This window comes from Terrapene carolina, unplaced genomic scaffold (genome assembly GCF_002925995.2).
Source record: "Terrapene carolina triunguis isolate 2854851 unplaced genomic scaffold, T_m_triunguis-2.0 Scaffold421, whole genome shotgun sequence".
Classification (NCBI taxonomy): Eukaryota; Metazoa; Chordata; order Testudines; family Emydidae; genus Terrapene; species Terrapene triunguis.
The window spans coordinates 29097-43449 of record NW_020664772.1 but is presented as its reverse complement, the minus strand read 5'-3'; the positions used below and the strand labels follow the sequence as shown (position 1 = coordinate 43449).

The following is a 14353-nucleotide window of genomic DNA, read 5'->3' as shown; positions in this document are numbered from 1 at the left end:
TTCGGGCAGCAAAGGCATTCATCCCAGCAGTCCGGGGAAGGGGGGTGAGGGCCCCCAGGACAGCTGAGCGCATCCTGCAGGCTCCAGGCTGGGTCACGGCTCCTCTGCAAACAAAAAGGACAGCACTTGGCCAGATCCGTGGGCGTGTGGGGGAGGAGGGGAGAACAAATCAGCTAGAGCTGTGGGGCCGCTCACAGGGTGTTTGTGACACTCGGTGGATTAAGCTCTGGCTAGGAAAACCCTCCCCAGACAAGAGCCCCTGATCCCAGACAGGGAGGGGAGGGGGACAGACCCACTGGGGAGGGAGAGTAGGGCTGGGGAGTGGGGGAAGGAGGGGAGGGCCGTGTGTGTGGCGGGGGGAGGGGGGAGGTCAGCATGCCTGGGTTCTTCCCAGCTCTGGAAAAGATAACTCCAGTCCCTGCCTGGGACGTGCTGCAGCCCGGGTTGGTATCTAAGGGCACAGGAAGACGACAGAGCAGCAGCAGCAATCAAAGGCCCTGCAGCTTGTTGCAAGATGTTTCTGCTGCTCTTGCTGCGCCTGCCGACACCAGCCCCTGCAGGGGAGATGCCAGGTGACTGGGAGAGAACTGGGGGAAGTGGAGGGGACTGGGCAGGAAAATGACTCTCTGCACAAGACAACCCTGCCAGGGATGCTGGGACGATTTGTGCAGTGGGGGTGCTGAGAACTATTGAACCAAACTGTAAACTCTGCATGTGATGGACACCACTTCAAGACGGGGTGCTGCCGGCCCCCCCTCCCCCCAGTCCTGTTTGTTAATGCAGCCCAGGCGGGATCTCACCTGCCTTAACAATGAAGTCACTGCGCTCCTCTGCCTGGGGTCTGCTCCAGGAGCAAAACCAGGGGATTCAGAGGAGGAAAGGGGAGCACAGTGGTTCAGAGGGGCTGCATTGGGGTCATGAATGGGCTCCGCTGGGGGGTTCTCTTTTGTGTCTCTGTCTGGCAAGCAGAGATGTCAGGAAGGAAAGGGGTGAAAAATCAGACAGGGATGAATAGAAAAAAGGAGGGAGGGAATGGGGGGTGGACAACAAGAAATGTGTCAGATTTTGACCATCTTTGCACATTTAGGGAAGTAACAGGGAGAGAAGAGTGGGTGGCACAGAGAAGAGAGGAGAGGGATTATTCATAGTTTTAAAAATCTCTCCACATTATCAAGCCCCTGAGAAATAACCATGGGGTTCATTCCGATTCCACAGAAGCCAGTAAACCTCCCCAGTGTTAAAGTGCTGAGCGGGATATGTTTTCTCCATCCAACACATCATGTGTAACCTGGCTTGGACTGAGGGTTCCTTCCTGCAAATCATGTGACATTTTCTAAAATGATGCATATGGTTTTCTTGGAAGGATCAGGCCCTTAATGGTTTTGCTAATCGGAGGAAACTGGCTATTCCTTTCCGATGGCCAAAGGCAGAGTGAGGGGATTCTAAATAGCCAACTCTTCAGGGAATATATTGTGTTTCAAAACAAGCCTGTAATTTCCAATAATAAATCTCTGTTTGACACTCCCAGGACTTCACCACAGCTCTACAAATAAGGATGCTTTGCCAGGGAGAAAAGGGCTGCCAAAGTTCATTTCCAAAGGGCTACATTTCAGTCCCCAGTGTTAGCATATTATGTACCCATCAGCATGTTGTTCATTACTATAATAAACTAGTGGCAAAAAGGTGTGATTAGAACGTTGTGGGAAAGAGATCTTTAGCCAGATCCTGCTGCCTTCAGCCTAATCCTTATAGCTGCTCAATTGCAACTTAGATGAGCTGGTGAGAAGATGCACCCAGGGTTTTTAAGAATGACTTTATAAAACAAAACAAAAAAAAACTGGTTTTCTCTTTGCTTCCTTGTGTACATTAAAAAAAGACCTGGATGGGATTTTCTTCATCTTTTCTTAGTATTACAAAAGAGTCTTAAGCCTAAAAGACTCTGTGGAGGATTGGAGCATTAGTAAGTTTATAACATTCAAGAATTTTTTTTTTATGGCAAATTACACCTGATTCTTTCCCAGGATTTTTGGCTGAGCTTGTGAGGGCCTGCATTCAGCTCGATATCATTTTCTAGTCTGTCTGTAACACGTTAACTTTTGAATGCCGCATCTGATCGATTCCAGGATTTCAGAGAATGTTCTAGGACTCAAAGGACAGAACCCTATTGATTTGGGTGAAATCTGGAAAACCAAAAGAGTGAAACTGGGGACACAAGGAGTCCCTGGCATGTCCCCATTCTCCTCTCTGTGACACACAGAACCCCTGGCATTGGGGTTCTAGGGAGTCTTTGAAATTGAAGGGGATGGGAGTGTAGACCGCAGGGCACTTGTGGGGGAGAATGGATAAGAGCAAGGAAACGCTGGTGTGCAATGAACTTGGTCTAAAGAAGCACCAAAGTGCGTAACCCTCTGGTAGATAAATGGTCAGTTGCAGGTGAGGAGGGGGCGTCTTTATTTAAAAATGAAAACAATAATTCTGTTTGTTTATTTTCCTCCAGAGACATATAATGGCGGTTAAGTCTTGTCTCTCCTGTTGTTGGTGGGGGCTGTTGGATGATTCCCAAGTGTAGTGGGAGCTTTCGGACAAACAGATTTTTTCCTCAAAGTGGTTGGGGCTAAATGTTACAGAAATAAACTAATGCAAAACTGTCCCAATAAAAATCACTTCCATTTTCAATCAAGTCACGTGGGGCCTGATTTTTCAGAGGTGCTGAGCCTCCACAGCTCACATTGACTTCAGCTGGAGTGGTGGGTGCTGCGCAGCACCTCTGAAAATACAGCCCCAAGATACTGCAATGATGGGTGCTAAAAAAATTAATTCAGTTTAAAAAAGGGGACACAAGCTATCTTGCTTCTGTAGTAGGAACTGATTGCACATATCTAGAGCTCCCTGCATACCTCAATTCCCCTCCCCTGTCCCCCTCTATTTCAAGGACTCCCTGCAACATTTTAAACTCTATTTGGGCAAAGGGCAGAGCTGAGTTGGGACTGTTGCTTTAGTGGAAGGCGTCAATGGCTGCCATCAACCAGATCTATAGACAATTACAGTCCTGGTTAAAGGTGATGTGTGTGCTAACCAGATGTCATGGGCTCCAATTATGTGTCTCCTCTTTCCCCCTTCCTATTTTCTGATCTTCCTATCCACTGATGGCGAGAATATTTCCTGACATTTTGGAATTGATCGGCTGCCGTGTTCAAAAGCTATTAGTACATCCAAACAGAGAAATACCATCATGTTGAGTGTGGGCCTGGCTTTGCTTGGCCAATTATCCTTCTCAGATTTTGCTCTATTTTCTCACTAATAATTTTCAATTCTCAATATAAAATCTCAGATGGGAGAGGAGGTTCTACCCTTTTTAGCTATAGTCACTTACCCTTGTTTCAACAGGAAACTGTTTTCCCATTTATGTACATTAAAATTAACATATTTGCTGTCTTGCCCATATTTAATGAACATAAAAGCCAGGAGCTTCCCCCTATTCATAGTCTGCCCTTTATCTTCAAGGCACTCAGTCTAGAACCAGGAATCCTAAAGATTGCCTGACGCTCTGGGATAATGACCAGCTCGGCTCCTCAGGCAAAAGGAGTCTGTCTGTGGCAGAGGGAAAGCTCTTCTGTGCAGGAGACCGCTTTCTCCGGCCATGGGACAAACGCCCACAGGAGCTCAAAACCACCACAAACATCCCCCATCTGCATTCCCAGTGCCAGTTGGCTTCTTAGACCTGCTTTCAGTAACCAGCCCACAAACTGCGGCTGGCATCCGAGGCCTGGATCCACAAAAGGGCTTAGGTAACAACACTGTGATCCACAAAGCCTGCGTTAGTCCCCTAGGCTCCCTGTCCAATGAAAGGGGAGCGATAGGTGCTTAGAATAGGCTCCACAAAAGCCAGACTGGAGCCGCCTAAGTTAGCCCATGGGAGAAGCTGATGAGAGGGATGTGTCCTAAACACCACACCTCACTTGGAGTTCAGCACCTGGAGGCGCCAACCTGCTTGTGATCCACAAACTAGGGAGAAATCAGGGCTTCTCCGTTTGCAGAGACCAGATCTGTTAGTGTGCGCAGAGGCAAACAAACACCTCCCAGAACAGCCAGGAGAGGAGGATTGTGCCTCTCTTAGGCCTGGTCTACACTGGGGGGATCGACCTAAGATACGCAACTTCAGCTACGAGAATAACATAGCTGAAGTCGACGTATCTTAGGTCAATTTACCTTGTGTCCACACGGTGCGGGGTCAACTGCCGCTGCTCCCTTGTCGACTCCGCTTCCTCCTCTCGCCGCGGTGGAGTACAGGAGTCGACGGCAGAGCGATCAGAGATCGATTTATCGCGTCTACACTAGACACGATAAATCGATCCCCGATAGATCTATCACTACCCGCCGATCCGCGGGTAGTGTAGACGTACCCTAATAATCTTTAGCCTGCTGGTTAGGGTACTTGGGAGTCCCAGGTTCGAGTCTGCTACCCCTACGGAGAGTGCTGTAATGACTGGGCTAGGGGACATTCTGATGTGGGCCCTCCCTCCATCTCTCCTAATGAAGTTGTTCCACTTTAATTAAATAATTAATATTAATTGGCCCAGAGAAAGAGAGTGAGAATCAGAAGTTAGCACACTCTCCTGAGACATAGAAGACCCTTGTTCAACGTCCTTCTCATCAGGCAGATAGGAGGCTTGAACTGCTGGTCTCCCACATCCCAGATGAGTACGCTCACCAGCAGGCTAAATATTATAAGTGAGAGTGTCCTCCCTTGTCCCTACCAAGATCTTTCGTGTAGATATAGGCGACCTCTGCATACAGGACCTGCTTATGACTTAGGCAGCCAAAAGTCTCTTTTCCCCCAATTCATGGATCACTCAGGGTGGGAGATAAGGGTCTAGACACCTAGAGTGAGGCAGCAGTGCGCACGCTCAGAGACAGAAACATATGGTAGGTGCCTAGGGGACTTTTTACTGCAAAATCTTAGGTTGAGAGTGAGTTTAGGCACCTACAGGGTGTGGCAGCAGCAGAGCAGAGGTTTCGTGGATTGCAATGGTACCTAAAAGTGAGACTTGGGTGGATCCGGGCCCAAATAAATAAATAAAACATTAAATTTAACCTCCTCCCCCCACTCACACGCTTCTCATTGGGGAGAAAGAGAGAATCAGTCCTAACAAATGCAAGTCGTGAGGCTGGGGCCTGGATAGACAGTGCTGGGACCCTGTGGGGATGAGGGCGCTGTAGAACGTGGGGGAGTGGCACCACCCAGCTGCTTACGGGGCAGTTGGCTGGACCCCGGCTGACTGGGGTTAAACTTCCAACTAATTATTAAATACAATAGAACTCCTATTTCATGAAGTAATTTTTATTGAGGAGTTCATAGAAGTGAATGTCTTAATATTACATTGCTTTGTTCTTGTCTTTCAAACCACTGCAAGGCAATTTCCAAGGCATCAGAATGGGCAGAGATGTCAACATGTTCTTCATTAATATCACTTTCATTATATAAATTTATTTTCTATCAGAAAAATGATTTCATGTAACTGGACATTCTTAAGACGGGGGTTGATAGAATCTAAGTTCTACTGCGTGGATATAAAAATCCTCTACAGATTTTTCTCCATTTTCACAAACTTATTGAATATTATTAACACACCAACTGCCCCTACCCTGCTACCGCCACCTCCCACTGCAATGCCACCTTCTGGTTAACTTCCCCGCTCCAAATTGCCTGGGACCTTCCAGCTCCATTCTCCCCAGTGCCGGCTCTAGGCACCAGCTAAACAAGCTGGTGCTTGGGGCGGCACATCTTTAGGGGCGGCATGGCCGGCGCCAGAATGCTGCCCCTAAAAATGTGCCCTGGCCGCCCTAGCTCACCTCCGCTGCCGCTCGCGTGCCGCTACTCGCCCTCCCTCCCAAGCTTGAGAGCCTGGGAGGAAGGGGGAGAAGCGGCGCCCGCGCCGCGGCCACTCGGAGTCTCCCCCTCCCTCCCAGGCTCTCCAACCTGGGAGGGAAGGGGAGATCCCGAGCGGCCGTTTCGCGCGCCGCTGCTCCCCCTCCCTCCCAGACTTGAGAGCCTGGGGGGAGGAGGCAGGGCTGGGGATTTGGGGAAGGCGCGGAGTTGAGGCGGGGCCGGGGGTGGGGGTAATTAAAAAACGGGGTGGGGGCAGCCAAAATTGTTTTTGCCTTGGGCGGCAAAAATCCTAGAGCCGGCCCTGATTCTCCCACCCCTTTTGCCTGCTTCTCCTGTGAAAGCATCATCATCCAGGACTCCTGGCTGTCCATGTGAATGGCAGAAGGGTGCAGGAAGTGAGGAGAACCAGCACTTTCTAATTACTTATTGACTACTCATATAAAATCCCCTCAGATTTTGTCCCTATCTCTCTCACTATCAAATATGGGTGAGAAATCTCCACAGATTTCCCTCTTCCCCTCTCTTAATTATTCAGTATGGACACAAACGCTCCTCATTTTGTGCTTTTTAATCTCTAATTATCAAATATTGATATAAAATTGCCTTTAGATTTTGCCATTATCCAGATAATTGTTGAATATTGGTAGAAAAAAGCTATTCAGTTTTCCCCTTTTTCTTTCTCTGATTACCAAAAAAAAAAAAAAAAAATCACATGAATTCCCCCAGGTTTTGCCTTTTTTTCCTCTCTCATTATGAAGATTAATGTCAAGTCCCCTCCAATTTTGCTATTTCTCCTCTAATTCTCAAATCCTGATATAACCCCCTCACTCAGATTTGGGGGGATGTCTTTGCTTTTTGAAATGCAGCAAATTCCCCTGATTTTAATTTGAAGGAAAACTGTTGCCCTGAGTCATTCCCCAGGTGGGATGAGGGGTGTCAGTGTGTCAAGTGGTTGGAATTTGGGAGAGCACTGGGATGTGTTTGACTGTGGGAACGTGGTGGCCATTCTCTTTATTGAATATTCATATAAAATCCCCTCCGATTTTTCTCCTTTTCTCTCACACAATTGGAGATTGCTGCTGCTTTTTTTCTCATATTATTGAATATTTAGATTTTAGCCAATTTTCTCCCAAGTGATCAAATATTAACATATTATCCTCTAAAATTATGCCCCATTTTATAGGTTGCTATTAATGATTTAACATCCCTCTGATTTTGCTTTGTCTCTCTAGTTACCTGATATTAATATTAAATCTCTTCAGATTTTGCACCTTTCTCTCCAATTTTTGAATATTGATATAAAATAACACTCTGATTTTGACCCATCACCTATTATCAAATAGTGATATAAAATCTCTCAAACTTCCCCACTCTCTCATCTAATTATTGAATATCGTTCTAACACCTCTCATTGCTCTTTAACTGTTAAACGTGAATATCAAATCTCGTCAAATTTTGCCATTTTCTCTCTAATGATTGAATGTTGACATAAAATCTGTTCAAATTTTGCTGTTCTTTTTCTCCATTTATGGAACACTGATTTAAACATCTTCTCAGATTGGGTACTTTTCCCAGGCTTTTTTAACTTCAGCACCTTCTCTTCATTTTTGAGGGAAACTTGCCCTGAGTCAGTAACCCAGATTGGAGGGCCAAACAGGGCAAGTGGGTGGGGAAAGTGCCCTCAACTGAGATTGTCCAGCCCCAGTTTTCCTTCTCACAGCTCCTGCCAGCCCAACTCACCTCCCCCCAACTTTGAGCTGCCAGTCAGTCACCTGCCCCTGCCCCACTGCTGCCCCCTCCAACCATCACAGAACCTTCCGTCTCCATCCTTCTCCCCTCAGCCTCTAGTAAAGCGGTGGGGGCCAGGGCTCCCTGCTGCCCGTGTCAATTGGGAATAAGCACTTGCTGTTTATTTACCAAATATTTATATAAAATCTCAGATTTTGCACTTTTCTCTCAAATTATTGAATATTGATATAAAATCCCCTCAAGGACAATGTCGGGGGGATCCCTCTTTGATTCTGCTCTTTTCTAGCATTTGCTTCAGAGACTCTATTCCTGGGGAGGGAGGGGGGTTGATTTAAAAATATCTTGGTGGGTTTAGTCCTGGTGAGAGGGTCCAGGTGTGTGCAGTAGTAAAGTGACCCAGGGTTTTTCCTGAATCACAGTCTAGAGTGTCTGTCTGCAGAGAAAGACCCTGTGGAGACTAGGGGAGTGAAATGGACTAGAGCCCCTTCTGAAACCTCCCTTCTCGCCCTGACAGGTTGCAGAATAATGTCCGTGTTTCACTCCGGATCGTCCCATCCTCTTGGGGGACGGGAAAGGGAAATGACTGCAGTAGCAGCGGCTCAGGTAGGGGTTTTCCAGTGCACAGCAGAGCGGGTATGTGCTGGGAAGGAGACCAAGGCAGTAAATACACAAGGGTGAGGAATGTGAAAGGGGCATGCACACCTGCCGCCCCAGGAGAGATCATAGAATCACAGAAATGTTGGGCTGGAAGGGACTGTGACAAGTCATTTAGTCCAGCCTCCTGCACTGAGGCAGGACCGAGTCAACCTAGACTATCCCTGGCAGGTGTTTGTCCAACCTGTTCTTCAAAACCTCCAATGATGTGGATTCCCCAACCTCCCTTGGAAGCCTTTTCCAGAGCTTATCTACCCTTATTATTAGAATGTTTTTCCTAATATCTGACCTAAATCTCCCTTGCTGCAGATTAGCCCATTACTTCTTGTCCTACCTTCAGTGGCCATGGAGAACAATTGATCTCCATCCTCTTTATAAACAGTCCTTCACATATCTGAAGACTGTTATCAGGTCCCCCTTTAGTCTTCTTTTCTCCGGACTAAACATACCCAGTTTTATTAACCTTTCTGTAGAGATCCGGTTTTCTAAAGCTTTCATCATTTTTGTTGCTTTCCTCTGGACTCTCTCCAGTTTGTCCCCATTTTTCCGAAAGCGCAGCACCCAAAACTGGACATAGCACTCCACCTGAGGGCTCATCAGTACCAAGTAGAGTGGGACAGTTACCTCGCCTGTCTTACACAGAACACTCCTGTTAATAGACCCCAGAATGATATTAGTCATTTTTGCAACTGCATCACATTGCTGATTCATATTCAGTTTATGATCCTCTGTAACCCGCACATCCTTTTCAGCAGTACAATGCATGCCCAGTTATTCCCCATTTTGTAGCTGTGCATTTGATTTTTCCTTCCTGAGAGTAGTACTTTGCACTTGTCTTTATTGAATTTCATCTTGTTGATTTCAGTCTAATTTGTCAAGGTCGTTTTGAATTCTAATCCTGTCCTCCAAAGTGATAACAACTCCTCCCATCTTGGTGTCATCTGCAGATTTTATAAGCATACTATCTACTCTATTATCCTAGTCATTAATGAAAACACTGAATAAGGATGGACCTCTATGGAACCGCAGTAGATACATGTGTCATCCCCCTCCCCCCCAGTTTGACAGTGAGCCATTGAGAACTACTCTTTGAGTATGGTCTTTCACCAATTTTGCACTCACCTTATAGTAATTTCAACTAGACCACATTTCCCTAATCTGCTTATGACAATGTCATGTGGGACTGTGTCAAAAGCCTTATTAAACTCTAGATATATCATGTTTACAGCTTTCCCCATATCTGCTAGGCCAATATCCCTGTCAAAGAAGAAATTTAGGTTGGTTTGGCATAATTTGTTCTTGAAGAATCCATGTTGGCTTATAACCCTATTATCTTCTTGGTGCTTACAAAATAATTGTTTAATTATTTGTTCCAGTATCTTTCCAGGCATTGAAGTTAGGATGACTGGTCAATAATTTTCCAGGCCCAGCTTTCCCCCCTTTTTAAAGATAGATACAATGTTTACCTTTCTCCAGTCCTCTGGGACCTCATCTGTCCTCCATGAGTGCTTGAAGATGATCACTAATGGTTCAGGAATTGCTTCAGCTAGTTCCTTAAGTATACTACAATTAATTTTATCAGGCCTTACCAACTTAAACACATCTAATTTATCTAAATATTTTTTAACCTGTTCTTCCCCTATTTTGGCTAACATTCCTTCCCCCTTGTTGTTAATATTAATTGTGTTAGTATCTGGTCACAATTAACCTTTTCAGTGAAGACTGAAACAAAATATGCCTTAAATGCATCAGCCTTCTTGGTGTCATCTGTTATTAGCGCTCCTTCCCAGCTAAGCAGAGGACCTACACTTTCCTTTATTTTTCTCTTGCTCCTGATGTATTTATAGAACTTTTTCTTATTGTTTTTCATGCCCCTTGCTTAGTGTCATTCATTTTGTGCCTTAGTCTTTCTGATTGTTGTCCCTTCATGGTTGTGCTATTCTTTTGTACTCATCCTTAGCCATTTGTCCATGGTTCCACTTTTTGTCAGATTCCTTTTTGATTTTCAGGTCATTAAAGAGTTCCTAGTGGAACTATATTGGCCTCTTACTGTTCTTCCTATCTTTCCTTCACATAGGAATAAGTTTGCTGTTGTACCTTAGATATTGTCTCTTTGCGAGACTGCCAGCTCTCCTGAACTCTTTTTTCCTTCATATTTTTTCCCAGGGGACCTTACCTACCTGTTCTCTGAGATTGTAAAAGTCGGCTCGTTTGAAGTCCATTGTCCTTAGAATCATGAAATCTACCATTTCATGATCACTTTCCCACAAATTGCCTTCAAAACTTCAGATTTGCAACCAATTTCCCCCTGTTAGTCAGAATTCATAGATTCCAGGGTCAGAAGAGACTATTGTGATCATCCACTCTGACCTCCTGTATAACTCAGGCCAAATTTCCCCAAAATAATTCCTAGAGACGATCTTTTAGAAAAAACATCCAAACTTGATTTTAAAATTGCCGGTGATGGAGCATCCACCATGATCCTCCGTAAATAATTCCAATGGTTATTTACTCTGACTGTTAAAAATGTATGCCATATTTCCAGTCTAAATTTGTTTAGTTCCAACTTCCAGCCATTGGATCATGTTATACCTTTGTCTACCAGAATGAAGAGCCGATTATCACATTTCTGTTCCCCATGTAGGTATGTATAGACTGTAATCAAGTCACCTTTTAACCTTCTCTTTGTCAAGATAAATAGATTGAGCTCCTTGGGTCTTTCACTATAAGGCAGGTTTTCTAATCCTTCAATCATTCTTATGGTTCTTCTCTGAACCCCCTCCAGTTTATCAGCTTCCTTGAATTGTGGACATCAGACATCAGAACTGGACACAGGCTTCTAGTAGTGGTGCACTAGTGCCAAATACAGAGGTAAGATAACCTCTCTGATCCTACTCGAGATCCCCCTGTTTATGCATCCAAGGATCACATTAGCTCTTTTGGCCACAGCATTGCACATGGAGCTTGTGTTCAGCTGATTATCCATCATGACCCCGAAATCTTTTTCAGAGTCACTGTTTCCCGGGGCAGAGTCCCCCATCCTGTAAGTATGGCCTGCATCCTTTGTTCCTAATCCTCCCCCTGTCTCCTCACATCCAGCTGCTGGGAATGGGGGAGGTGTTTGGGTTCCTACTAGGGCTCTATCCCTGGACCCTGCTGTGGGTCTTCATCTTTATCAGTAGGTGTGTGATAAAGGCGAATGACCCTCTCCCCCTGTGCTAGGAGTGACAAGGACTCTCTTTCTCCTCACACCCGGAAACTTCCGGGTTGCTCTGCATGCGATGGGATTGTTTTACTGTGCTCCTCCCAGAGCTTTTACTTTTTTTGGCCATCCTTCCCCGTCAATAGTGGGATTGGGGCTGGGGCAGCAGTTACCGAATGGGGTACAATTGTCATTTTCAGGAGCCGGTGACCTTCGAAGAGGTGGCTGTGTATTTCACCGAGGAGGAGTGGGCTCTGCTGGACCCGGGTCAGAGAGCCCTGTACAGGGATGTCATGCAGGAGAATTATGAGAATGTGACCTCGCTGGGTAAGGATCCCTGTCCCCTCGGGAAGTAGAAGCTGGAGGATGGGGGCTGTCTCTGAAGTCCCTGGTTGGCTTCTGGTCAAGGTTCTTTCCTGGTCCCTTAGATTTAAAGGGGATCAGGCTACACCCCCACCCAGCCTGCCTATGTGATAGCGGTGCCAGGCACAGCACGGAGGAACTCTTACTAGGGCAACTTCTTTGGTGACTGTCTGCTTCCTGCTAACTTGCCCCAGTACAGGGTTACACCCTTGTGTGAGAAACTTTTATTTTTTCCCAGCATGCTTTCCTGAGGCTGGCCCTTTTAAATTTACCAGAAACAACCAAGCCTCAGCCTGTTTTGCAACTCTCCACTGCTGGCTGAATCTCTCTCACATGGCTGGTACTGGTCTGTTTTCCCTTTGTCGGTGCTGAGGGGATGGCACGTTCTCCAGGTGCCCAGAATTCAATGAGAGAGACTGGCTTCCTCCGCACCTCCTCTCCAGGGTTAGGGGAGCAAGATACATATTGGAGATGCTAATTCCTCCAACCCCAGAGCTTTCAAAGGTCAGAAAGGTGGAATTTGCCTGTCCGTATGTAACACCGACAGATCCCAGTTGTCAGCGGGCGGGATTGAACCTGGGACCTCTGAAGCTAAATGCATGAGCCTCTACTGCATGAGCTAATAGCCATATGGCTCTTAGCTAAGGCTATAACAAACTCATTAATCTCTCTAAGTGGTCACGGTGCCATTAGAGGGGACAGAACACCACACCCAGAAGGTGTGTGGGTTACACGTAGTCACACCCCCATGTGCATACAAACTCTCTGTTTCCCCTCCCTTCTTGGCGCTGGCTCTATCCAGAGAGAGGTCTCTGGAGATTTAGAAGCAAGCAAAGGCTATGTCTTAGCGATCCAATTCCCCAGTGTCTGGAAGTCCTAAAGGTGCAACACCCCTCTCACCCCCACACACATACATGTGACTCCCAAAGAATCTCTGTGACCATGTTCCCATGCGTGTTCCACCAGCACAAACAGTGACTGGGTCAAAATTATTAAACTTTTTATGTGCAACCATTCTCCACACACGTTATTCACCTTGATCTCATAGAATCGTAGAGGATAAGACAGGAAGGGATACTGTAATTGTATAATCTGACCTCCAGTATAACACAAGCCATAGGACTTCTCACCTGTTTACTTTCCCCTTGAGCAGGATTTCCGAGTCCCAAACCTGAAGTGATCTCCCAGCTGGAACGGGGAGAAGAGCCGTGGTTCACGGATCTCCAGGGCTCAGAGGAAAGGGGAATCCTGAGATATAGCCATGCAGGTAAAGGTGTCAGTTAACATTGCTGAGTGAAGGAACAGCTGGGATTCTCACAAAGTCCTCATGTATGCTTCTAATTCTGGATTGTCTCCAGTAGGTGTCATATCCACAAAATATGTTATTCATGACTTCCCACGCACCCTGACTCACACCTGACATTAACTTCCTCCCTGCTGACCACCCTTTCCTCTGCATGTTCAGGTGGGATGTGGTGGCTCAATTGGTTCCCTCCTTTCTCTCAACTCTGGGAAAGGATTTGGGGGAATTCAACTCCTGAATTTTTTCATTTGCTCAACAATTAATTTGGTTTATTCCCACCCCCACCTTTGCATTTCTCCATTCTGAGTTTTCCTTACTTCTCAGCACAGAGAATGATTCATCTCTGGATTTTCTCTTTATCCCAACAGCTGATGGGATCAAGAATGAGCATGAAGAGGTGAATCCTCAGCTGGGAGGTCCTGAGCAAGTGGAACAGCATGGGACACTATTAGAAAGATCCAAAGGAAACATCTGTTGGAGTGTTGGGCAAGGAAAAACCTGTGAGAGTCAGTGTAGCACAGAAAGGCCACTGGGAAACCAGCCGGTGAAGAAAGTGGATAAATCCACTAATTGTGGGAGAGGTCTGAAGCACCTCAAGAAAACCAGAGTCCAGAGGATCCACATGGGAGAGAGACCAAGCACATGCAGTGAGTGTGGGAAAAGCTTCAGTAGTCATTCACACCTTCTTATACATCAAAGAATCCACACAGGAGAAAAGCCCTATAAATGCCCCCAGTGTGGGAAGAGCTTCAACCAGAGCCCAAACCTTGTTACACATCTAAGAATCCACACTGGAGAGCGACCCTATAAATGCCAGGAATGTGGGAAAAGCTTCACTGCAAACTCCACCTTTATTAAACACCAGAGAATCCACACAGGAGAAAAACCCTATAAATGCCCCGACTGCGGGAGAAGCTTCAATCAGAGCTCAGACCTTATTAGACATCAGAGACTCCATACGGGAGAGAAGCCCTTTAGCTGCCCCGACTGTGGAAAAAGATCCAGTGACAGCTCAGCCCTTATTGTACATCAGAGAATCCACACGGGAGAGAGACCCTATCGATGCCCTGTCTGTGGAAAAGGCTTCACTTGCTCTTCACACCTGATAACGCATCAGAGAACCCATACGGGAGAAAAACCATATAAATGTCCTTACTGTAGGCAAAGGTGTCGTGTAAAATCAGCCCTTATT

General features: G+C 46.2%; 1 protein-coding gene across 1 annotated transcript; it reads left to right on the top strand.

Annotated features, from left to right (window-relative positions):
- The first annotated feature begins 492 nt into the window (after positions 1 to 492).
- Positions 493 to 12453, top strand: LOC115271322 (zinc finger protein 620-like). The gene is made up of 3 exons (XM_029913024.1): positions 493 to 572; positions 8154 to 8242; positions 11696 to 12453. The coding sequence occupies exons 1-3, from the start codon at positions 515 to 517 to the stop codon at positions 11849 to 11851; spliced, it is 303 nt and encodes a 100-aa protein (XP_029768884.1). The 5' UTR covers positions 493 to 514; the 3' UTR covers positions 11852 to 12453.
- Positions 12454 to 14353: the final 1900 nt, after the last annotated feature.

What these genes read in the sequence shown, in the direction of transcription:
- LOC115271322 (XM_029913024.1), top strand. Translation starts at nt 515, where the DNA reads ATGTTTCTGCTGCTCTTGCTGCGCCTGCCGACACCAGCCCCTGCAGGG. An exon ending in CCCTGCAGGGGAGATGCCAG is followed by an intron (nt 573 to 8,153) that starts GTGACTGGGAGA and finishes TCGCCCTGACAG; the next exon opens with GTTGCAGAATAATGTCCGTG. An exon ending in CTGCAGTAGCAGCGGCTCAG is followed by an intron (nt 8,243 to 11,695) that starts GTAGGGGTTTTC and finishes TGTCATTTTCAG; the next exon opens with GAGCCGGTGACCTTCGAAGA.